The 26,893-nt window shown below is 36.6% G+C and overlaps 1 protein-coding gene across 14 annotated transcripts in view; it reads left to right on the forward strand.

Moving 5' to 3' along the window:
* The window catches only part of ERC2 (ELKS/RAB6-interacting/CAST family member 2), a 402,457-nt gene that overhangs the window by 180,958 nt on the left and 194,606 nt on the right, over nt 1-26,893 (forward strand). For all 14 annotated transcript variants that reach the window (XM_026792408.2, XM_074549878.1, XM_074549880.1 and 11 more), the window contains one exon: nt 23,362-23,522. In XM_026792408.2, the coding sequence (XP_026648209.1) occupies nt 23,362-23,522 (161 nt within the window). The remainder of the gene's footprint in view (nt 1-23,361; nt 23,523-26,893) is intronic.

Consider the following 26,893-nt stretch of genomic DNA (forward strand, 5'->3'; position numbering starts at 1 on the left):
AGATACTTAGTCTTCCTCGTGTGTGTTTCAGATTATGAAATGACATAATTAAGACATCCAAAACACTGAAGTGCTTAAGAAAAGGATATAGTTTTGTTCCTTTTTATCACTTATTAACAAGTATCTCTTAAATCTGGTCATGTAAATACCACTTTCCATGGAGCAGACACGCCTGTGCAGTAAATGGTGCCTGTTCTGCATCTCGTTTGGATCTCGTGAAGCTGTGGGATACGATACGTTCAAGCTGCTGATCTGAGAAGTGTCTCAAATCCATGGTCTTTATATGCACATCAGACACTACACATATGGTAAATGATAAACATACCATATGGGATTTGGGAAGTTAAGGCTATCGAATTCCTATCCCATTATTTTTTTTACATTGTATGGTCAAATCAAAAACATATTATTCTTCACATTATTAAGGAGTTATGTTTGTGGCCCCATTTATAAGGTTACAAAACTGATCATGCTTTAAGCTTTTCTTTGGCCTAGAAATTTTCCTGGTTACACTCAGGTTGTCATTTAAAAAAAAAAAGAAAAAAAAGGGGGTGGGTAGTGTTTGTGAAGCTTGCAGAGTTCGGCCAATTTTTGAATTACACTTTTGAAAAGTTCACATGTAACCTTAGCCAAATATTACAGCTCAAAACAGCTGAGCTTAAGGTTAACTTTGAAAACTTAGTTTTCCAGAATTTTATTGTGTGTATTGTGAAGGCGTTATTTGAAAAAAATAGTTTCAGGCCTGACAGTGTGGTGACTATATGTGCACTTTCATGGTAGTTTTATTTTTTGTCTTCGCTTTGTGACTGGAACAACTTAGTATCCTCAGCTGAACTATCAAATGTTTATCTAAAAAATTATACATTTTATACATCTTTTGCTTACTTTCAGATGGCAAAATTACTTTCTTCTTCAAAGAAGGAAGATTGAAATTAGTTATTCTGTTGAAGATTTTTCCCAAAACTGTGTTTTGTCAAAGAAATATGAATTTACATTAGGTTTGTAATTAAAATTGGAACTCTACTATTTCTTAAGCAACAATTTGCTTTCAGTTCATTAAACAGAAATTGGAAAAGCAGCTTAACCACAGTAAAATATGGCAATAGGAACCTGTGGGTAAGAGGAGAGGAACTACAAAACAAAGCTCCTTGAAAAGTGTGTCAGGAATCACAGGGAGGGAGGAAGAGATTTTGTTCCTCTTAATGCTGCATGATCAGCCTTGTGCTACTTGGAAAGCAAGAACTGCATCCTGAATGCATCAGAGTGTAGCTACTTTTGTGTTCTCTTCCCATGTTAATTCAATAACTGAAACGGGTTCGGGGTAGAGACTCTTTCATGCTGAATGTCTGTGGTTGAAAACTGCAGTTTGCTGTAGACTTCCCCTGACCTGTTTTGTTGTTTTATTTTGGAGATATGTGCAGAATGTCCCAGTAGGTTTCTGCTATAACTAAGAATAAAAAAGCTGGAATTATGTTCCTTTTGATGTCTCTCTCTCTCTGTCATGTTGATGCTGAGTAATGTGTGTAAAAAAATTGTATTCCCCCTTATTTTATGTTCTTCACAGCATCCTTTTCTCCAGGGACAGGCAGCAGAGAGAAGGTTCTGTCTGCATGTGGCCTTTATGTAAATTCATAAATATGTGAAAGGCTTCTTCACTCTTGTACTGACAGTTTGGGGGTTTGGACAGTTTGGTGCAGACATTTAATCAGTGAGGGCACTCCCTGAAAACTGCCCCGGAAAAAAGTCAGACATGTCACACTCTAGCCTTGGGGGAAGTGGCATAAAAGTTTCTGGAGAGATGAAATACATAGGAGTTATATGAAATATCAGGCTACCAACACAGAGAATTCTAAAATTATTTCTTTTTTATCTTATTGTAAACAATGAAAATGTCTGTTTGTTTGGGAAGTAATAGTTAGGGCACCAGTACAAACCTGCAGCTTTTGATGGTGGGCTGAATTCTGTGCAGTGTACTTAGCTAAGAAAGTCAGTAGCTGAATAGAAGGAACAGAAATGACATTATGAACTCCCACTTCACATACCATGACCTGATCTCATCAGTTGAGCTGGGACTGAAGAACACTGTGTATAAGCTATACTTTTTCTCATTGTACTTATTAGTAAAAGCTACAATAGTATGTTAGAAAGGAGATAGAGGTGTCTGTAGGGTGGGTGAGACTGTATACCAGACCTGACTGGATTCCTTAATCTAAAAACTTTTGGACCAAAAAAATTATATGCATGAGACCCACATGACTTACACCTTGGAATATCAAAAGTGGGGAAGTAGAAGATGGGCTCTTGATTTTGTTTTCCAAATAGGAAATTACTCCATCTCCAGGGGTTCTCTGAATGAATCTGCTTTATCCATGAAACAGGCATATAGTTAAATCTCATAATTTTAACTGGTTCTTTTCCTTGCCAGCCAGGGATTCAGATTATCCAGCTGTGTTCTACTGCAAAGCACTGTTATCAGTTGTGTAATGAAACCCGGTCATGAGAACTTTATTTGACCTATCCACTATAAATGTGGCTCAAGAGTCACAGTCAGGAGACCTGTTTCACATACAGCCAAAATCTGCCTTAGGTTAAAGAAAATAAGCATGTATAAATCTTTTAAAGACAGTCAACTCAAACAAGGAAACTCTTATAAATAAAGAATTAAGCATCTCCTGCTCTCAGTGAGCACACATTTGGACCTGAACCTTAAGCAAGCTATTTTGAACCCATTGCAATTTTCCCTTTAAAATGAACATATCAGCATAACACTGATTTCATTGGTCCTTTAATTATGCCAAATAGAAACATCTAGGAAATATGTTGACATGAAAAATTATCTGGTGACAACAGAGACAGCAGTAAAACTGATCTAAAAGGAATGGTACTCTTATACAGCATTTAGGGGAAATCTGCACCAAAATAATTGTTGAGAATTTTTTGTAACCTGTAAGAAAGGTAAAATAATTTTTTTAATGAAATTCAGGAAAACGATAATTTATAGAATGACTACAAGACTGAAAAGATGTTCCATTTATTTCTGCAGGATGCTAAAATTGATACTGATTGAAGGCAGGGAAATTATCAGGCAAAAGCTATAAATGTGGAAAGGAATATGTAGGGAAGGTGTTCTTAAGCTGCAAAAGTGAAATGGAGGCGAATGGTACTGCCCTGTCCCAGAACTTCTGGAGTTGTTCAGTGCCCAGGTAATGCCTAAGTAAGGAGGATCTACTTTAATTGCTCTGTGAGTACATTGAGTCTGTTGATCAATTACTTCATGCTGAGGTAGTAGAAGATTAATATAATAAATTGAAGACCTCTGTTTTATAACTTTCAGCATACTACCAGTTAGAGTTGTACTTTCTAAAACACTATGGAATTATGTAGGAAAATGTTTTAGAAAATCTGTGACGGCAGGAAAACCCTGAAAATATTATGCTTGAATCTTTTAAGAGTCTGTGAAATAAATTTAGTTTTCATAGAGCTTTTAAATTTTTTTCTTTAAACTTTTAAATCTGAAAAAAAGCCTTACACTTTTGTACATCAAGAAGAATTGATGTAATTTTCTGTTTTTCTCCCCCAGCCCGCACAACCATATCCTGAATGGGAAAAAACCTCATTATGTAAATCACCAATTGCTTGTAAAATCCCAGAATAAATTGTAGACATCAAGGCCCATAATCAATCCAGCTGGTGTCTGACTTTCCAAGGAAGGAATCTGAAATGGCAGCTCAAACGACTCTGTTTCGTGAGTCATCTGAGCTGTGGTACAGAGTCTTTTGGAGAAAAATGGTTTCCTGAGATTTTCATACAATCATTACACTTCAGTAAGTCATAATGTATATAATGATATGGTATATATACATTTTAAATTCCAGTGTTGTCAGGGAAAAATGTGCATTGCATTAGTGTAACATGCTGTGATTTACAGTAGGGCACTTCTATCCACATTACTGAATACCAGAGGACCAAGAGGATCTGTTGGGTCTTATCTCTCCACTCACAGCTGTATTTAAGCAACTAATACACGTTTCTATAAACAACTTGATTTATAGACAAAGTTGGCCACTGAGAAGTGAAGTTTTCCTGAAGGGTAGGAGACATGTCATTCTTCAGGTTAGTGGGGAGATCACGAATGTCCAGCTCCTGTTGTGCCTGTTGGTGTTCAGTACCAACCACTTTACTCCCCATTCTTGTGAGTCCTTTTAAATGTATGATATATTCTGTCCTTTCCTAATTTTTTTTTCATGAAATAAAGTACTTTTGGTACTTTTATTCCAGTTACTATCATTAACTCTTTGATATACTTTCTTGATTTTTAGGTAGAAACATAAAGGGATTTGAGTTTTATTTTTCTCTTTTGGAAACTTACTTGATTAAGATCTGTAATGGTCTTGCCAAAAGTGTTTTCTTCACTCCATGCAAAAATTGAGTGAAGATTTTCTTCAAGATATGATTATTTTTGTATTTGTCTAAGCACTTTTTACCCAGGGTGGTTTTGGGTTTGTTTGTGGTTTTTTAAATTTATATATTTTTAAACCTGCTTCCATAAAAGGTCATACATTACATTACTAAGGCTCTGTGGCCGAATAAGTGTAATCTGTGTCACAAACCTGAGTGGTTTTAGGTGTTTCCCCAGAATGACTCTTGGACTCCAGGCCATGCACAGCAGTAATTTTAATTAGCACTTGAAGTTTTTGTGATCGGTCCCCACTGCTTGGCAACTCGTTCTGTAATTTTGCATAACAGCTACCCCTGTGGGTATTAGTATGATAAATATGCCTTCCTGGTGAATTGAGAATGTGTTGGTTGCAGCAGTGATTTCAAAGAAGGAATCATCAGCATAAGAACTGGATCAGATAAGAGATACATCTACTTATTTTTTTTTTTGTCCTGGTCAGCAGGAAAAAAAAAAAGAAGTAAAATAACCCATGAATTGGTGCATAAGACAAAGTAAGATTAGGCAGTGTGTTTTTTCCTCAGTATCCTGTCTCAGGTTTACCAGTGGGGAGCTTTAGGGACCTGTTGAGCTGGAAGGGGCACATACATTGCCATGTTTAGAAGCCAAAGGACTTAGAATCAGTAAAGCATTTAAAACTTTTGGGCACTTATTTTGGAGCTAAGAATCACCCCAGATCCTTGAGTTGTAACAACATAAAATGTCATATTAAGAGTTCTGCCTTTTATGTGGTTTTTAAGCCTGTTGCCTAGTAATGTCCTTAGGTGCCCATAATTCTTCAGTTGTGAGAAACAGTGAACAATAGTTCCCAGTTCACCTTTTCCACAGCATTTTATAGTCTCTTGCTTCTTTTTCAGTAGTGCATTTTCCAAGGTGAAAAGTCCTGCTTGAAAGTCTGCCTTTCCTCATTGCAGATGGCCTTGTTTGCCTTTCTTAACTGGGAGAGTAGATTCTTCTAAAATTATTTTTGGCAGGTCTGGAATGTTTTGTCTAGTGATTCTTTTGTGGATTTCATGCTAGGAAATAAGATAAACAGGCTTTATATACATTTTAAATTGAAATTTCATAGAAAACAAGTCCAGAAGGGATGAGACAGTATCTTTTAGTACATCGACAGTGCTGAGCATGTTATACCACTGTTGTTTCTGAGATGTTTGTCTTTGTTTTAGTGACATATATAGTAACTTTGTTTATTATTCATACTCCACAGGTATGAAAAAGAATTCTCTATTATCTTATATTAGTCTCTTTTTCAGTAATTTCAAGCAGTTATTTCTTGTTTTATCCACACTGGACGTAATAAATTGACTCCCCTCATCCTTTGTGATGGCCTGTAAGTGCAAATGCATATCCTGTTCTTTAGTTTTCTCCTCTTGAAGTTGATAGACGCGAATTCTTTCAGTCTTACCATAGAGGTTTTGTTTTCTAGTTTTCTTATTATCCTTGTTGCTTTTCTTTGTAGTCTTTCCAGTTTGTTCACATCTTTGAGTGAGTAAAATTTGATCCAGTTCTCCTGCTGAGATGTTGTCAGTGCCAAAGAAAACAGAAGGGTTATTACTAAATAGACATCTCTCCATAGTGTGTGTTTTGCAGCAACATGACACTATTGACTTGTCACCTTAATGTCTCTTGATTGTTTTCTTTAGTAGAAAATGACAAATTCTTATTCAGTTTTTCCTCTTCCTGGATTTGTGGAGTTGATCAATTCTGCTGAAGTGAATGACCTTGCTTTTCTCCCTTTTAAATAGCACATTTTTTCTCCCGTTTAGTTCTATCTTTAAGATCCCTTTGTTTTTTTTGTTTTTTTTTTTTTTTTTCTTACTGCAACTTTGTTCTCTTAGTATTTGGGGTTATTTAAGAACTGAATATCCTATGATCCTGCAAAATTCCTTTTTATTTAACATCTTTCTCTTTTAACAGTGAACTGTTGGTGACTCACCACAACTTCCAAACAAGTTTGGCATCCATGTTAGGTGGCTTTAATTTGGCTTATGTTGTTCTTTAGTTCGGTTATATGAATATCTTGAAATTTGTTACCAGATGTGACTGCTATTTCTGTTCTTCAATTAAGTCAATTTCACTGTCATATGAAAAAATTAATTTGATATGACTGCCTGGGAACTCCATATTCATTCTTCTAGGTGTCTGAAAATAGTCTGAAGCAGATGACTTGTTCCAGTGAGTCTCAGAATCAAAACTGACATCCATAAGTCTCCAGTCTTACTTTTTTCTTTTAAGATCTAAATTATATTTTTCATTCCCTGGTGTTTTGGTATCACAATTGTTCTCCAAGAGTTCTCAAAAGAACTTTTGTTTTCAACAGTTCTGCGATTTTATCAGTCATTAATACTCCTAGGGCAAAATTGCCTATTTCTAGCTAGTATGAAAACATCCCAGTGTTAATTGTACTATTGGATCAGTGCTGCCCTTGGCTAAAGAATGATGTAAAAGAGCCTTTTGGTGGTCTTGGCATAATCATTTAATAAATTTACAGATGTGCCAAAGAGAGCAAACTTAATAGAAGCAAGCCTGACTCTTTCAGTATAGCTTTAGTAATTTTGTTTGTGAGTTTATTCAAAACATTGTTTTAAAAGTTTTCAAATAAAAGGGATAATGCTGTCTCATGTAGGAAGAATACTTGGACATGAAAAGGGAATAGGATAGTGGAGAATCCATTTCATAATTATGATAATTAATGATCCCAGTGGAGTTTGATATCTACCAGCATCCAGTAACTTTTGCACAGACAGGTGGTAAAAGATGGGGGAAATATAGTTGTAGCCTCAGGCAGATACTCAGCTCATGCAGCTGTTTCATGCATTCTGGCAACATGACTCAGTTAAAATCAAATAAGATTCCTTATGCCAATATTTCTTACCTGCATATGAAACCAGTTGTCTTTCATTTTGCAAAAACATGATAATTCAAAGAGCATTAAAAAATGTACTGTTTCTCACACAGAATTTATATCTTGCAGCTGCACACTAATCCAAGTGAAATGGAGTAGAGTTTCACTTTATCAGCCAATCATAACTTTAAACTGTTTTTACAATTCATCGTACAGTTTTTAAAGCCAGATTTAAGTCTGTATATGAAAAATAGTCTACTTGATGTATGAAACCATAGATTAGTCAATATGTATTTAAAGAAGTACTTCAGTAATAGCAGAAGAATGACTTGAGAGAATTTACGGACTAAACTCTGAATTATACATGTGGAATGTAAGTGTTATGCCATCAGTACATTTAGGACTAAGTGTGAGAGGAGTAGCTGAAAAATACAGTTAATTACCTAAAATAATACCTAATCCTGGTATTCTTTTATAGCTGTCCTATCAAGACCATTTGTCTATCCCATATCAGAGAATCACAATATCATTTAGGTTGGAAAAGACCTCAAAGATCACTGTTTACCCAGCACTGCCGAGGCCATCACTGACCCGTGTCCCTCAGTGCCACAGCCACACTGGGAAGCCCATCCCAGTGCTTGACAGTGCTTTTGGTGAAAAATTTTTCCCTAATATCCAATCTAAGCCTCTCCTAGTTTCCTCTTGTCCTCTCACTAGTTAACTTGAAGGAGAGACCAACCCACCTCACTACAATCTTTTTTCAGGTGTTGTAGAGTGAAAAGGTTCCCTTTGGCCTTCTTTTCTCCAGTCTAAACACCCCCAGCTCCCTCAGCTGCTCCTCATCAGACCTGTGCTCCAGCCCCTTCCCCAGCTCCCTTGCCCTTCTCTGGACACACTCCAGCCCCTCAATGTCTTTGTGTAGTGAGGGGCCCAAAACTGAACCCAGGATTTGAGCTGTGGCCTCAGCAGTGCCCAGAACAGGGGGACAATCACTGCCCTGGTCCTGCTGGCCACACTGTCACTGATACAGCCAGGCTGCCACTGGCCTTCTTGGCCACCTGGGCTCATGCTCAGCTGCTGCCAACCAACATCCCCAGATCCTTCTCCACTGAGCAGCTTTCCAGCCACTCTGCCCCCAAGTGCTGTGTGGGGCTGTTGTGACCCAAGTGCAGGATCCATCTTTACCTTGTTGAACCTCACACCACAGGCCTTGGCCCATGGACCCAGCCTGTCCAGATCCCTCTGCAGGGCCCTGCTACCCTCAGCAGATCAACACTCCCACCTAACTTGGAGCCATCTGTAAATGTACTGAGAGTGCCCTGGATCTCCTCACTGTGTTCATTGGTGGGACTGGCACTGATATGGATACCTGGGGAGCACCACTTGTGCTCCTGGTTCCTTAACCAGCCATCTCAAGGCCATGGCTTCTAGTGTGCCCCTTTATTTCTGAGAGAAGTTATGCACTAGGTATTAGGCAGAGTAGATGTGTTGTGTCAGTATTGCTGAACCTCTTCCTTATTTCCTTAGGTAGAATCACTGAAGATTCTACCCAAGGAAAGGTAGAACAAACAACAAAATTTCTGCTTGTGACTGTGGGTGCAATGTAAATGTGCCAAGAGATTTTCTTTGTTCTCACAAGACACTGCTGAGAATTGAATTACAGTTCTAAAAAAAGAAAAAAAGCCACATCATGATTTCAATGACTTTAATTCCCTCTTGAGGTCTATTAGAATTAAAGAAATATTAATTTGTTATATTAGGAAATAAGGGGGAAATCATCATAATGCACATAGTCAGCACTCCTCCTTACACACCAAGGGTCAGGTTATGGCTAAAAGCCTATGGCATAGATTTGGGACTGGGTTGTATATCCAGAGAAATGTTTGATACTTCATCTTCTCTGTCTGGAAGTGGCAGGATACTTCTAAGATACTGATTTGACCTTATTTTCCTTGGGTCTAGTTTGTGTTTTAATAGGAATAAAAGAAATTGTCTTTCCCACCCATATTATTTTACCATACTTTTGGTTCTTCTTCAGCAATCTTTTTATTCTATACAGGCTCAGATAATTTTGTTTTAATGTGTGAAAAGGGTTTTTCCTGTTAGAGTTTTATGGTGCTTAGTCGTGTGGTTGTACAATGAAAATTATAGCATTGACTGCATGTGTGACCTCCATTTACACAAGACATTTAAATATGCTCAGACATAGGTACATGACAAACTCTAAGTATGACTTAGAAAAGACACCTTCCAGGAATAAAAAACTATTCAAGTTTTACACCTGCTCCATCCTTTAAAATTCTATTTACTGTAATTGATACATTTTCTAATTGATGCTATTTTTGCTGCTATCAAGCTGTTAAACTTATTACTATTAAGCTTTTTTGGGTATGAAAAACATCTTTCCTATTTCAGCTTTGTTGTTTTATAAGTAACTTCCTGCTAGAAGAATATTTTCTGGAAAAAAGTCAAGGATACCTAAATACCTTAAATAGGTTTTACAAGTTAACAATTCTGCTGTAATTAGTCTTCAGGCTACCTCTGGCTCCATGGATTTAAAGCTATCAGAGTTTACTGTTTTGTGAAAAATATGTTTTACTTTGTTTGGACATGCTTGTCATAAGTTTCTCAGTATATCATTATGCTTTAAAACCTCCCACTGGCAGCGTCTGGAAGGAAAAAATATAGTATAAACTATAGAAGACCTAATGGCAACTTCCTGCCAACGTTCATTCTTGAGTCAACAACGCTCGTTTTTGTTTTTGCTTTTGTGAAAATATGTCACAATCTAGTCTTTCATATAAGTTGGCTATTTTTTTAGCAGCCTAGTAGAGCATATATCCGTATCTTCTACTTTCCCCTATTTTTTCTCCTTTTCATTCTGTGGTATCTGTGTTTCTGGTCATGCCACCAGTGAGTGCACACATAAATTATACACCTAAAAACACTCATCGCTAGAAAATTTATTGCTTCTAATATCTTTCTCATGAACAGTTGTGTTTATTTCTGAGTTGACTTCTCTGGTAAAGACAGCAATGCGTTTTGCTTTGGTTCAGTTCTTTGTTTTTTCAAGACTTTCATTTTAGATATTACAGTGTATATGGGACCATGTGGGCTTTTAACATTAGCTTGTGCTGGGAGTAGGAAAATGGTTTTAGTTTATAATTACAATGAAAAATCATAGTAAAAATAAGTGTGACGTAAAAATAATAGTGAATTGCTATCCTTATTAACTCTACTAGTTCTGTCCTGCTGAAGCAATGGGCAGTGAGAAGAATATATCCTCCTGACAGAGCATCTAATTGGCTTTTTTTCCTTTTTGAAAAATGGAAATGCTATTTGGAGAAGGCAGGGGGCAGGGAGGAAGGTTGCTTTTAGATAAGGAACTTGAATCTTCTTTCCTATGTTTAGGAAACTTATGTTATTTGGTTTGGGAAATGTTTTATCTTCTGGGCCTCCCTTTGGCAGCTTAATTACTAACTCTGCTTAATTAAAGTGGAGGAGAGACATACAAAAAATACTGTCTTTGAAAAGCAGATGCTCTTATTTTTTCTTTCTTCAAAAAAACAAACCAAAGCAAACTTCTTTAAGCATTCTTTGCCAGTATTTTGGCTTTTTGACTCTGAAATACTAGCTGATTTGTAGTATTAGAATAACGTAGTAAGCCAATAGCATTATTATTTATATTATCTCATGTTAATTTGCATTTGTAGCACTGAGGGTTGCTCTCTGGTGATGGCTGATTTTCCCTGCTCTTGAGTTGGAATGTTGTATAACATTATATCAAGTACCAGGACAGATTAAACTATATTCATAATGCAGTACAGTAGGAGAGCACTTATTCAAACAAGTTGTATCACACCCCATTTATCCGGGGGACTCAGGGTTTGTATTATGAGGAGTCACTGTTGGACAGGAAGACATGAACAGCAGGGAAGTTTGGATAACCAGGATCATACTGTGATTATTTAGGCTTTTTGTTGACCAAATCTGTTATATGTAGAAAGGCTATATATCTTTTTTGTTCATTTATAGAGACCCTCTGTAAGATTATGCTATGAATTTGCAGAACAGATGTTGTATTATAAACTGTAACTTTTGATCTTGTCATGAACAGTAGATTTTAGATAAGTGGCACCAGTGCAGAAAAAGACCTCAGACTGAAAAAACCAACTTAGAACAAGAGAATTGCTGGTCTTTACTTTTGAAAAATAATTTTATTTATTCATTGTAAACAGTGTTTCTTAAAAGGAAAAAGAAGTAAACACTTAAGTTTTAAGTGTCAAGCTCTTTTCCTAGATAATATTCAAAGTATATCTTATATGCTTGCAACATTATTTTTCTTAGCATCCCTTATACCAATCAAGATCAAGAAAAATCCAAAATCTTTCACTAAAAAAACCCTGCAGTTGTCTAAACTGTGTTGCCTAAAGGAATGAGAATTATTGAAAGCTCCTATAGCTCTTTCTCTTTTTGGAGATTTTGCTTAGTAGGTGTTTCCTGTGAATTCATCTTAGAGAGGGGAAAGAATTTAGATGTCATTTATGTGCATATGTGTGTGCTCACTGAAGTGATTTTGAAGCTCTTATGCATGCACCAAGAAACTGGAGAAATTAGATATTTGGAAATGGAAATTGGTGGTCTTCCAGGCAATATTGGATCTAAAAGTGCTAAATCCTTTAATAAATAAACCTTGATTCAGACTGGAATGTCTTGGCATGATCTTAAAGGTGATATTATGAAGGCCTTCTAGCTGTTGACTAGCCTGAAAGATAATTATCTACACATTCCAATCTTGTTCTGCCATCAGCAGTATCTGAGGCCTAAATGGAACAAATGTTATTTCCACTAGAAATATATTATATTTAGACTATCCTCATTCCCAAACATTTCAAAAATATTTGTGTCTGATTGGAAATACAAAGAATCAAATAACTGTATGACATGCTTCTAACAGTCCTGTGTGCCTAATTTCAGCCATTGTAGGCAGTTTTCTAACTGAAAGTGTATGTTGTGAGCACACAGTTGTATCATTTGGGTTACTGCTTTTGTTGGGCTGTAGATGAAAGACTAAACTTTTCTTTGCTGAACATTTTGGAGACAATATTTCTTCAAACACGTCAGTACAATGTAAATTTATTTTACTGTGGCGGGTACTGGAGCAAATTTGAGGGAATGAGTAGCCCATCTGAAATGGAATATATGCAGTGTCAGGCATCTTGAAATGGATGGAAAAGCTTCTCTGCCTTTAAAAACTGACGTCTTAGTTCATACTGTGTAGCTACTTCTTTAATACATTACAAATCTCAGAATCTTTTGGGTTTGTATTAGAAGTTCTGCTTGCACAAGTGAAATATAAATGTGATTCCTTTAAGGACTGCTGAATATAGCAGAGACTTATGTAATAAAGCTTTTCTGTGACACAAAGGCCTGTACAAAGTTGGAAAAGAAAAGAAGGATTAGTTCATAAATGCAGTTTAAATGTGTATGTTTGCAAATGCACTCTAATATGGTTATAATGTATCCTCACTTGTGGGATTGCGTGCTCCATGCATAAAGACTCTAGATCTTAAAAAATCCTTCAAATGCACAACTTGATGCGTATGTAGTCATCTCTATTCTCCAAAACCAAGCCTGCCTCTGGAAGAGAGGGATATAAACATAATAAAATATATGTCCTCAAGAGAGTTATTATACAGCGTATGAGCAGTGACAAGTGAGTTAGTTTAGAGGAAGGGTCAGGCAGATCCAAAATAAAGCTCTCATCAAGGCCAGTTTAATCCTCCCATCTGTAAGTTTTGTAAATCCTACCACTTAGCTTGCAGTCTGAATATTTTGCCTCAAAACAAAGTGAATAATATCAACTTGTAGATCTGCATGTTTTCTGTTTATACTCTCCTGAATGTTGCCTCATGTGGGAAGATACTTGAGAGACTTTAAAGGAAAACAAAACACTTAGATGAGGAATAAAAGGCAGTTTATGTTAGTTACAGATTTCATGACTACTTTTTCTTTTTACATCTGGTTAGAAATGCTATTATTCTCATCAAAGTTTGTTTAAAATATTTTGCCTATAAAATACATAGCTGTATGAAACTGATATTTTTATATAAGCCTTACTTAAAAAGCCCATTACTTCGGTATCTAAATAATGCCCATACAAGAGGAGTTACAATAGTAAAACCTTTAGTAAATTCCACAGAAGAATTATTATAGTCCAGGCAAAGGCTTTAGAATACAATTTCTCTTGGGTTTCTTCTTATTAACTGAATCATAATTTTATTTCTACAGAAAATTTCTTCATAAAGAATTCCTGCATCTTATAAGACTGCCTTGCATAAGGCTTCCCTTTGCTGTACTGTACCGTAAAGTGCAATTTAGGAAGCGCAAATGCTCAACTTAAATACTGATGACTGCTCCTCTTCACTATTTACTCTAGCACATGGCAAAAAATGCTTATAATCACTGAGTGAGGAAAGCTGCCTTGCCCAAGGTTTTGAGCATATAACCCAGGCAGAGCAATAACTGCTTCATAAGATGTGGGAAATCAATGAACTTCCATAGGGAAGATCTGTAGGCACACAGTTTGTGGTGATTGGGAGTGGGGCTGAGCCTCATCGTCCCCAATTGGGCACAGCTGTGAGCAGCAGGTGAGCAGCATTAAAGGTAACGAGACTTGGTGTGCACTGCCCAACCACCAAAGGGAGCAGAGGGCTCACAGGTGCCGTGCATCAACAGGAGGGGATAAAAGGCTGGGCTGGAGAACAAGAAGGGCAGATGCTGGCAGCCTCCTGAAGTGGTAGGTTGTTACTGTGTGTGGGCAGACACCTGAAGCTTTCTGATGAGGTAAGGTGCTCCTGTGTATGGGTGGATGTTTAAAGCCTTCTGGAATTGTGTGGTGATACTCGTGTCCCTCTTGACTGCCGCATGTGCTGTGACAAAGATCTGTTAGAATATTTCAACTTTCAGAGAATGAAGTACCATATTCTGCCTGCCTCTTTCTTGTATTTTCTTGTACCTGGTAGATCCTATGGAAGAGCCCAGTAATAAGGTGAAGAGTGATATAAATATTATAACCTTCTGCTTTCCTTTTACAGTCTGGCAAAACAAAATCTATCACCCAGTGGAAGTGTATTTGGCTGGTATATCATTAGCTAGGAGACAAAAAAAGTTTAGTTTTTACAACATTGAGTTCCAGTATTGCATTTTTATGCTTGTTCCAAATTCTCACAAACTGATGTGGCAGAATTGAAATATTTGTTTTCTTTGCAGATGAGGCAAAGTTTTAAGTGGTAGTTATTTTTCTTCACTGGGGTATACTCACTGAAATTTGTTTTGATTTAGTAATAGTTAGACAATGTGGCTTGGAAAAGTGCAAGTTCTATAATTCAGCATCTTTGTTTTTCCCAAAAATGTGAACTACTGCTTAATTTTCCCAAAGAGATTGAGATGAACTTTCCAGGAGCTAACTTGGTATAAAACCATTGTTCTGAAGTCTTTTACTTCCTTTTCCTTCCAATAGTTATTGTTCAGTTTTGGAAGGATGGTATTTCTTGGGCTATCTTCCCACACTTGCCAGTGTTCTCTCCCCCACCTGATTTTCTTCTCCCACCTCTGTGATTGGAGTATTCTTAGAGAGTTTCTTTTCTGCATGATGCATGTGTGCAGAATTGTGCACAGTCTGTCTCTTTGCACCTTTGCAGCACTCGTGTGGCTGTGCAGGACCTGAGCAGTTGCTGCAGTTTCCTCCTGAGCTGGTGTGGCTGCAGCGCTGTGGAGGCATTGAAGGGCTCTGTTCCTGCCCTTGGCTTTTGCTCATTGCTGGCAGTGCTGCTTCCAGAGGCAGCTGAGCCTGTGCCACCACCTCCCATCTGGCTCCCTTCTCACACAAGTTCTGTTTCCTGGGGCTGTTTTTGAATTCAGCTCAGCATCCTGCCCCTGGAGCCCTGCTTCTCCCACAGGCAGGGAATTTCTCTCTCCTGTGTTGGTAGAGGGAGGCACTGTGGTCTGGCACTGGTGTACCCTGAGAGATTATTCCTGAGCAGTAGCTGTGGAGAGAGTTTTATGGACAGGGAGCTACAGTTTGAGCAAGATTTCTCTTTAGTGCTCTGAAAAATTGACATGCTGATTGTGAACTGCCTTCATGGAGGAATTCCTGTTGACAAATTCTGGGTTGATATTTTTGCTCCATCGTGATCATTCCTGGCTTATCATGTGTTAATAATGGAGTCCAGTTGTCAGACATTTTGTTGTCCCCTCAGGCCTCCCTGACTGTCCCATGGGCTGCCCTACCCTGGACAGCCTCATAAGCACTTCAGTTCTGTTCCTATTGACTGGTCTCTTCCTAAAGTGACTCTCTAAAGCTGTTTTTAATTGCTTAATTTTTAATTATTATATTGCCCTATGAGTAAACTTGTGTTGCTGTATCTGAAAAAATTAAATTAGCCAACTGTTTGTAGTTCTGATCCTTGTGTTCTCCAGTACTTTCCTTATGACTTTGAATAAATTTGAGTCAGGTTGTAACTATCAATTGCTATACCAAGTATTAATTTTTTTCTTGTTAAGAGTTATCTGTAACTGGGCGTGCCAGAGCTAAAACTTGGCTTTTTCAATATAGACATACTTGACTTTTCCTAAAGTTATTGATACAGTTGATATTGCACTATAAACAATAGGAGATAGTTTTAGTTTTTAAGGAGATAGCATGTCCATGCCACTGACTTCTTTATGTATGCCAAGCCAATAAAATATTACACAAATAATTTTATAGCAAAAATGCTCTAAGATTAAGTAAACAGGGCAATATTTTCTGTCTTAAGAGAAGACCAGAAGGCCACAGATATGTCTTCCTTGGGCATTCAGTAGTCACAGGAACTTTTAAAGATGGCATGAAATTCCTGCTGTAGAAGCTGTATCTTCCAATCAGTTACATGAATCTTTATATTGCTGCTGACTAATATTATTAATATTCATTGTGTCAAACCTTGTTAGGAAATTGTTTTTTCTTAGATTCCTCACATAAAATTATTCAAGTATTTTCATACAATAATATTTTCACTTTAATAAGTTTACTTGCTATTTCACAATATGTAGGCATGATTCAGGGTGTGGAAAATCTCTTACTTACATAAACTATGTTTGCAGTAAGACTTTACACACAGCATGTGAATCCCTGCTGTGTTTGGATACATTCTAAGGAAGCATTTCTAACTTTAATAATATACTGGGATTATGGCTTAAAAGCAGTGGGGAAACAGCTTTTGTGCACTGTAACCTAACAAGCGTGCTACGAATCAACTTTTTGGCAAGAAAACTCCCAATTTGCCCTCTCTCCCAGAAGTTGACCTGGTGGATGAAATAGTAGATGTGTGCATGATTCTAGGCATGCCTTCTCCAAAGATCAACATTTGTACACACTTTAGTCACTTTTATACGCAGTGCTATTGACATTAACCAGGGAGGCCGCTCTGACAGCGCTGGGCTCTAACACCAGCTAAAGAGTTGCTCTGCTCTGCCTGCATGGTTTATCTGAAAGGACTCAACACCAAAATCACACAGCCTAATTGTTTTCAGCCCATAAGGGTTCTCTTCCAGATACAATGTCCTGTAGGACAATTGAGTGTCCTACTGAAATCAGCATATGTTCAATAGTCAACTCAATTTACTTTACTTTTGTTCTTCTGAAAACATTAGATTGAGCTCTGTAATTTATCAATACATTATATCAAATTTGCTTTCACTTGCACAGCTCTAAAACACTTTTCGTGCTACCTTTGTAATTAGGTTTGGTCAGTATCAAGCAAGTCTAAGAGCAGAGCTAAGGCTACCAACTGATTAAAAAGAACATAGACTTGCTCAGATGAAGCACAGTGGAAAAGGGGAGAAAATTAACAAGGCATATCAGTGAAATAACTAATTTTCAAAGTAAAAGCAAAAATGAAAGGATGCTTTTTTTTTTTCTTCTCTTTAAAAATGGACTTGCAGAGTTTCTCAGGTGCTTGGTCTTGTTTCCATCATGGTGCATGTCTGGGTGAATGAGTTGAATGTGGCCAAGTGTGAATTAGAATTAGGCCTTGTCAGCATGATATTTGCCTTGGTAAAAGAACTTTTCTTTTGACTGATTCTTGCATATAGCCTTGAAATATCAGAATGTGATGTTATTTACTTCATCATATATATAATAGTGTCTTGCTGTTGATGAAGGAGCTTCTGTTTGGGACAAAAGATTCCCGCTGCATCTGAGAGGAGTACTCTGTTCTCTTGCCCATCCTTTTCAGTTTTCCTGAGGGTCACAGTCACATTTTGTCAGTGGGTTGTTGTACAGTGTATTTTAGCTGAATACTGTAACTGGGGGCCAGTTGTGTTTCACAAGATGAAGTGTTTAAATAGATGACAGTGTTCCTGGGACAGCAGGGGAAGCATCCTTTTTCTTTGTACTTGAGAATAGCTTTTGTTTTCATCTGTCTAAGAGCATGGCCCTAGAGCACAGAAGTTACTGTTATTTAGATCATAATTTTGTTTGATTTAATAAAAAAAAGTGTTGCTTTCAGTTGTTGGTTTGGTTTGGCTTGGCTTTTTTAACTAGTTCAAAAATTCACTCTATTTAAGTGATTATGACCAGTATTTTACAAAATTATTTAATTGTGTTTTTCACTTATAGGTGAAATCACCATATTAATTGGAAAACCAAATCACAGATAATGAATCAAAGAATGATATTGTTGTGGTTCTATATTTTGTTGAATTACTGAGGCTTAGAAAAAGTAACTGGTCTCACTGGTAACCACCAAGTGACATCCAGCAAGGTAATAGTCAGGAAAGTAAAGAACCTTCTCTCCCTGCCTGTGGTCCCTGCAGGTCTGGAAGGGAAATATGTGCCCTCTCTATGCTGTGTCGATTCTTTATCTGAATGAAGCAAAAACCTTGTGTTCTTAACATAGCTTTTAGCAGGAGGATTAAAATACTTTAAATCCTGCTTTTGGTAATGAATTAATCTCAGTGAGGTTTTTCATGTCAAATTCTGCAGCATGGCATCCTATTTGAGAATTGTATTGTTGTGTTCCTAAGGACGTGGCCCTGCCCTGGGGATTGCTGTTGCAGTGCTTCTGGTGCTTGGCGTTGGACTGCCACTGCATTGCTGGCTGATGTCACTGGCCCTACGTGTGTAGTATTTTATGAGTTGGAAAACCAACCTGGAGTTTCTAAATACTGCTTAATATTCTGTCAAATCCTTCACTTATGATGTTTATTTTAAAGCTTTTATGCATTCTACAGTATGGTTACCTTTCTCTGACAATTTCCAAAGTTGTGAGATACAGCATGTGTCTAATTTCTTTGTTTGGCAAGACTCAGGAGCATCAGCCTCCAGAACTGTCCTGGTTTTGTTAGACCTGTTTCCTGGCTTTAAGAACTGTGATGGAAGTCAGAGGTGAGGAATTTGTCTATGGATGACAAATGGGATGGGAAGAGAGAAGAGGGGAGGGTGACAAAGAGTTTATTTCCATGTCTTGCAAAGCTCAGGATGACACTTTGCTATGTCTGTTTGCTTTTGTGAAAAACACCTTTGTAATGAAACTGTTGAGGCAGTTGCGTACTGGGGAAATTTGTGTTAGAAACAGAAAGGAACAAGGTATTTACAAACCATCCTGCAGGACAGCACTGGCAGTTTGAAAAGCAGTAGGTCCACGTGACTGGTGCTGGCCCTCCTGTAGGTGTGTAATTGAATTGGCCATGACATAAAGTGGTTCCCTGCATGGCCAGCAGCTGCTGGCACAGCATCCTGGCATGCCTGGCACTCACCTTCACTGTGTGAGGCACCGGCAATGTGTGCATGGCAAAGGCTGAGAGTTGAAAGAGCTGGTGGGTAGATATTTGGTGCATATGAATTCCAGCTTTTATCTTTCTTCCCTCATCTCTGTGAATGTGTTTTCTATGTCCACTTAGGCCAGTGACAGAATAAAATTGTTGGAAAGCCACAAAGAGAAAGTTTGAGGATTATAGTCTTTCCTTTTTTACAATCTCATGCTTAATCTAAGGGGAAAACCCCCAAATATTATTTTTATTAAAATAATCTTCACAGAACTGGAGATAACTGAGATTTATGTAGTGTGTAACTTGGTGTAGAGAAAAAAAGGCATTTCCTTAGGAAATGGAAAAAACCCCAACCCTTTCAAAATAACTGGATGGATTCTTATACTGAATGACTTATTATCAAAATGCATCCAGCTTTATTGAATGAATGTAATTGTTTGTTAAACTTTTTAAAAAATTTAATGGTTAATATTTTAATACTAAAGTAAAAGAATCTTTAAATAGATGGATTTCTTCATTTCCTTTTACTCCGTAAAATTCATAAAAGAGCTGTGTGCTAAAACAAGATTAGGTTTTAAAATAAAATAGGTATGAAATTCTTGTGTAGCTACTGATACTTGAAAAAGTCAGGGAAATCCAAAACTCTTGTATTTATCACCAGTATTGTTGCCAAAATGAAGTGCCAACCCTTTAAAGGTAGTAGTACTAACCATGCTAACCTTGACTGCTGGAATGTTGCCAGCTCTTCGTCATCCTGCAGAAATATGTTATACTTGAACTGAGAAAACATGCAATCGTCCCTCCCCCTCCTCATTCCCACAAACTGGAGCAGTATTATGTTAGCCTGAGCTGTACTGAGCCGAATCCAATCTGGAATTAAGAATGCTCCAGGGCATTTTTAATAAACTGTCATTCATTTGAACTCTAACCTCCTTTAATTTGCAGAATCTGGTAGCTCAGATGTATTCTTCAGCCACATTCATTTTTTTCTTTTCTTATCTTGGTGTGAAACACTGCTGATAGCACTTAAAAATGTGAAGCTGCAGTACAAATAGAGTGTGTTCACTGAAAATAGACTCTAAACCAAGAAACAATTACTGTAGTTTAGTTTGCTGGGTTTCTGCCATTCTGAAATGCAAACTTAATTCTAGTGCATATTTTAATAAAATCCTCAAAGTGCTGAGGTCAGTTAAGCTCTTTCTGAAAGTATGAAAAAAAAGGCTTTTATTACAAAATGCAAAGGATAAAATGAGGCCATTGTCTTGCAAAAGGGAAGAAAACCCAGCTAATAACATATTCAGGGCATAGAATATTCCTGAACTAAGTGCATGCACTGAGGTTCTCACCATAAAGTCTTTCAAAACTTGTGTTCCTGGGAATTCAAACCATGCAGGGTTTGTGATTAGGAGCATTTACACTGAGGGATAGGGCTGGGAAAAGGGAGCAGCTTCCAGGTGGGAACTGCCCCCAGTGCCTCTGCCCCTGCCAGGTGGTGCTGCTGAGCTGGGGCAGGGATTGCCTGAAACCAAAATTTTCATCTCTAATACTGCCGTCAGTGGTTGAAGTTAATTTTCCCTTGTAACATCTCCTATAGCTATATAATTAACATGGTGAGAGGATTGTTTGTGCAACTTCAACATTCACATGTTTACATTTGATAGGAATGGATTTAAAAACAGTTTCTTGTGCACATGCCTGCCAGTTGAATTTGGCTGTAGGTGTTAGTAGGACAGTTAACTAGGAAAACGTGCAGCCACAAACTTGGGTCATATTTGAAAAATCAAGGAAGAACTAGCTGGCAAATACTGTGTTGAAAGTGTAAATGCAAATAAAACTTTCAAGTCGACACGTGTTAATGATTTGTGGTTTGAAAAAGTTTTCAGATTTAAGTTTTGAAGTTTTTTTCCCTTTTGTTTTAAACTTTGATCTCTTTTGTCTGGCAGTGTAAGAGTGTGTTACTAATAGACATTAACAAATCCACAGCTTTGCTTTCCACAAGTCTTTAATTCTCTTGAATGTTTTGAAATGTAAATTATGTGATATATGTGATATGAACTTGGGTGCGGATTCAGTCAATCATCAGGTTGGGTACCAAATTGAGAACATAGGAAGGGAGCACAATGATACTAAAAATACAGAAGTTCAAGAATTCTACTTTTTTACATTCTCATTTGCCCAACAAATCTGCAAGTGGGGAGTGTCTTTGTGTTTAAAGATACTGTCTCAAAGCTGGAGTCTGTTTGAATTAATGACTTTCCTGTTCTCACCCTACTACACTTTCCATTAAGCTCTGTTTTCTGGAATTAAGTGATAGGGTGGATGCTCAGCAGAAACTAGATGCAGTTTTTAAAAGGTACAAGGAAAAGCCTAGGAAATAACCCAGAAAACAGTTAGAAATATCCTTTGTTTTAGTAGTTGAGCCTTGTCATTGTTGGAGACAGCATGAGTATATGCTCTTGCACTAAAGCAGAATATAAAGTACTTGGTGTTATGTTAGAAATTGAATCTGTTTTTAAAGAAATATGATCTCTTTCCTTCTGGCCTGTTAATTCTTTTTTTCATGGGATTTAAGTGCAATTCCAACTTTTTTATTTCTTTATTTCCCTCAAGTATATGTTCTCTTTGCTGCTTCTAAGAACATTCACTAGACAGTCATTTTACAAAGGTATCTCAAGTCATCATCTTTCTTCTTGCTTTCTTCAGTGGAATCCTGCATCTGCAGAGTCCCCTGAGTTGCACTCCTTGCTGTTTCATTGATATCACCATTTCACTGCTTTTACATTCTGAGTGGAAGGTTGAACATCAGTAGTTTCAATACTGTTGGTAATTCTGATCTGCATTCATATCAGACACGTTCTAGTATTTAATTGATCTGATTTAGAGTGTTTGTTGAGGGGGTGTGGAAGGAGTAATCACTGTCATTAGCAAATGGGCTGTGAGTCCTCATTATAATTCATGACAACTCTATTATCTGTTTGTGTTATTAATTAAACTTTTTATATAGAAGCCCATCTATATTGGAATTGAAACAAAAATGGATTATAAGCACTGATTGCCTACTAGGAGGCTTTAGAGAACAAGAGTTGAGCATGAGCTTGGGAGAAGAAGCCGCACTGATATGAGCACTGTGGAACTTGGTCAGACTTCTCAATTCACAGCAAAATTGAACTCCTTTCAATGCTTTGCATAACATGGACGAAGGGAATATATAACCTTTCTCATTTTATTTCATTTAGAGGTTCTCCCTGAGGTGTTTTCTAGTTTATAAAATAATAATATTTGGACAAAGGAGGTGAGAAAGAGCATACAGGAAATAGGACATTAATTATTCAAATCATTATGTCTCACTTAAAAAACCTATTTCACTTTATGTGAACTGTATCATTTGTTATACTGGTTACTGGAGGCCATTCATGGAAGATGCTTCACCCCACAAATAAAACTTCTGCTGCCAGACAGGTGCCATTATATTGTCTCAATTTTTAAAGTTTTTCCATGACATTTCTCCAGGACAAAATGGGATCATCCCAACTTTGCTACACTTCATGCTTCAGAGCTTCTCACAGTATATCAGGAGGAAAAGAACTTGATTGTTATTAGAGCAGTTACAGACCTTTAAACTTCAGGATGACAGAATAATTTGATTAGAAGGGATCACTAGAGGCAATGCGCTATAAATCTGTACTCAGAGCAGAAATAACTTCCAAGTTGGATCAGACTCTTCAGGCTTCATTCAATCAAAATCTTAAAATACTCATGGACTGGAGAGTTTAGAATTTCCCTGGGCAACCTGTTTTGCAAAGGTGTGCATTCTTCATGAAAAATGTTGGACTTTCATTAACACTTTTATATCAAAACATGTATCTATAGCTAAATTTAAAATTTCTGAAATAACTTCTATAATGAGTTACCACCACCCTGAATTTAAATAATAAAAATGGTGCAGGACATATTTATAAATTGTATCTGTATGTGGCAGTGGCCCAGGTTAAATAGGTTTCTGGTGTTAGCTCTATTTTGTATAAATATTGTTTATTGCTAATGGATTCACAGAAACTTTGAGGGTTTTTTTTTTTGGTTCTGAAACACTACTGTCAGTTTTTAAAACAGTTATGATGGAAAGCGATTTGAGCAGCCATTTATAGAAAATAATTCCTTTAGTGTGTTTTTCCCCTCCCTGTTTTTATATGAATTTAATATTTTCTTCTGGTAAAGAACATGGAGTTGAAAATGTCCTCTCTCTCAGGTAGAAGAGCTGATGAATGCACTGGAGAAAACCAGACAAGAATTAGATTCTACCAAAGCCCGTCTTGCCTCAACACAGCAGTCTTTGGCTGAAAAAGAAGCACATCTGGCTAACCTGAGAATAGAGCGAAGGAAACAGCTTGAAGAAATTCTAGAAATGAAGTAAGTATCTTGATTTCTCTAATTTCTAGGGGAAAAAAGGAAAATAACAGCTTTTGCCATAGGATAAAGTTTTGATGGGTTTCTTTTGGTGTTAGTTTTTTGTTATTTCTCTGCATATATTTAAGTCTCAATCTAAAAACTTTTAATAGTTTTGAGACATTTAAATTCCTTTGAAAGCATAGAAGTGCAAAAGTCTTCATTTTAGAAGTACTCAACATTTTTTGTAAGTTGTCCTTTGTTGCATGCAAGTGAAACTATCAGTACTATATAAGTTCTATGAGAAACTGAAAATCTAAAGCCCCATCTCTCAGTGGGAATGCAGTGCTGGAATCTCTGCCAGTGTCACATGCAAGGGAAGGGAGTTATTAATTTTCTATTGATGGTGCAAAGCTTATTGCTTTGAATTGGTTAAAAACACCCCAAAACTAACAATGAATTTCTGCATACACTTTACCCCTGTGAATATGTTTAGAATGAAAAAGGAAGAGACACATATAATTTAAATTGAACTTCCTCCATGCAAAGAAAAATAAGTCTTTATAATTATGGGACATACAAGCACTGAAATGATCTTTAAAATTTGCAAAAAAGGGTGAACCTGCTATGACTTGGCTAGGCTGATAATTATGTAGTTAACATTCGACAAAGAAAATTCACAGTTGTAATTTTGAAACAGTTTTTTTGAGTGTGGAAGCCATATATAAGTTCGGGTCAGTTTTTACAGTTGTCCTTGATTTTAAAGGAAGGGAAATAATCAGAAAGAATGGTTTTCATAATGTTACTGTAAATAAGGCAAAGTGGAAATGGAGTCACATAGTCAGCAAGGTTTATAAAAGTGGATTTTAAGAATGTCTGCCAGGTTATACAGGTGCAGAAATTCAATGTAATGGAAGCACAAATATTTCCAGAGTTATCTAAAGAATTTCTGGTTTTGACTTTGAGATCTACATCCATACAGAAAAATGGAATTAGAATTAGAATACTATGTGGCATTACATTTTATAATAGATACATTTAAAAAGATTTTTTAAAGCATTAAGTTATATATACTTATTAATTGTCCCATCATAACTCAGATGCTCAGTTCCCATTATCTATTTTCTGTATAGTGCTTTGGTCTGTTTCCTCAAGTGCCTTCTCTTTTGTCCTAATCATAAGATTTTTATTCTTTAAAAACCATAATTAATAATTGCTCAAAAAAAATAGAGGAAAAAATCTCTAATTCAGTTCATGTGACTTTTAAAATTTGGTACGCAAAACCTCACAGAACAATCTGGAAAACAAGATTGGCAAAAACTGGTGATGTAGAAATTGTTTTGACAAAAGCTGTTCTATTTTATGAATGGAGGGCTGGGTGAGTGGTATTAGAAGTGAAATACTCAGTAGCAAAGAGCCTATTTGTTTTTTAAGGTGACTTATTAATTGGAAGCATTGACCAATATTTTGTATTTGTTGTTTAAAAAAATCAATATCCAGCGATTACAGTTTTTGGCTATGAGTTTCCAGTTGAATAGGCATGAAGTGTGTGTTTAAGAACGTTCATGATGATTTCCTGTGCTTTTGTTATGATCAAGTTCCAACCATAACTCTGCATTCTGGGCCCATTTGACTGTCATTGTCAGGATGCATCTTAATTTACTGGCCGCAATCAGTTGTCAGTTTTAGAAAACTTCTTCAATTGTTATTTCTTGTCCCCATATAAATTTGGTTATTTATGAAAGATTAGAATAAAAATGGAGAGCAACCTTGTCTTGCTCATATCTGGTTGGTTTTTATGAACTGTAAACAAGATAAGTACTCATTAAATGAAAGGTAGTTTGATAAAATCAGTTATTTCTTAACTTGATGCCAATTTGTGAAAAAATAAGGTTTATTTTAAAGAGTTTGAAAGTATAAGTTTTAAGAAGAAGTTGCAGTTGCATGTTAATTTCCAAATTTTTTTTTTAATGTCTATTAAAAATATTACTCTATTAGTTCTGGAGGAAATATTTTTACTATGGTCATATTATTATAGCAGTGCACACATAACTCATACTGACATTAATGGAAGTTATGCATACATGTTAACAGTAAAATGCAGCATGTGTTCAAATCCATCATTTTGTCTAATTGTCTTGTTGCTTTGTGTTCTTTCTGTGTCTGAGCATAAAGCAAAAATCAATGCGCTTTTTATTTTTTAGGAAATGATACTTCAAAAAAATCTGTTACATAGTGTGACAATATCCATGGCAATGCTTTTTTTAAGAAATGTATTTATCATCCACAGAAATATTTCCGTTGGCCTGAGCTTTAATTATGGTAGTTAGAAATATATCCTAAGACTGCTTTTTCCAGACATTGTTTTTGTTTTCTGAGAGTCCTCAGGAGGTTGTGCTCCTACTTGTGAACTTCACAAGGCTTGCCTAGAAAAGCTTATTCATTTTGTAACATGAAGAGGTTGAGGGTAGGAGAAGTTTCAGTGCTGTGATGTGGTGGAGGTTTGTCAGATGTTTCAGAAATGCCATATTTGTGGAGCATACTTTCATGACCACAGTGCTTTCATACAGATCTCCTTTCCTGTGTGGTGGTTCCTTCCAAAACTCATAAACCTGCTTGTAACAAAATTAGGTAGCTGTATAGATAGATAAATGAGTATTTACATAATATTAAAATTGCCCTTCATATATATGTATGTGAAATAAATGCCTGCCCTCATGGAAAGTGGGTTTTGCTCCATGGGACAGATTATCTTTTTAGAAATGGTTGAAATTATTTTCCCTTTGGAAGATATAAAGTTTGACCTGGAGAGCCAAAAGTCATAAAAGAAAGTCTAATGACATGTGGTTGAAAAGATATAAAAATGATTGTCACTCTTTTTGTAAGTTCAAGTTTTAAACTATATGCATTTTATCTTCAACTGCAACCTCTAAAGTTAAAAAGAAAATACAAAACTCTAACACCCAAGCTCCCCCCTAACTTTATCAAAATTAAGTATTTTCTCGGTTGAAAATCTTTAAATTAACTTTCTGTGATGTTTACTCTATTTATTATGTACAAAGTTAGAAAATATTTCGTTGTGGTTTTGCATTAATTTGATCTTTCAGTGACTTAGTTACTTGTGACAAACACTGCACTCAGTGAGTGGCCATGTGATTCATCCCCCAAAAGACAGCGCTTCATGTTTTGACCTGAAGATCTGACAAGTCTTAATTTTTGAGATTTAGTTGTTAATTACTGAGTATTTCCTCTGTTAACTCAGCATACTCACTGCTCTGAAGCTTTCGGAATTCTTGCCAAGAGTTTGAAAGGCAATTTCCTTGCCTTAAATAGAGTTCATGCCATCACCTGTGGGTATTGCTAAAGCAGTTTTGTTGGAATTGACTTTGCCCTGA

This window comes from Zonotrichia albicollis, chromosome 12, assembly GCF_047830755.1.
Source record: "Zonotrichia albicollis isolate bZonAlb1 chromosome 12, bZonAlb1.hap1, whole genome shotgun sequence".
NCBI classification, from domain to species: Eukaryota; Metazoa; Chordata; class Aves; order Passeriformes; family Passerellidae; genus Zonotrichia; species Zonotrichia albicollis.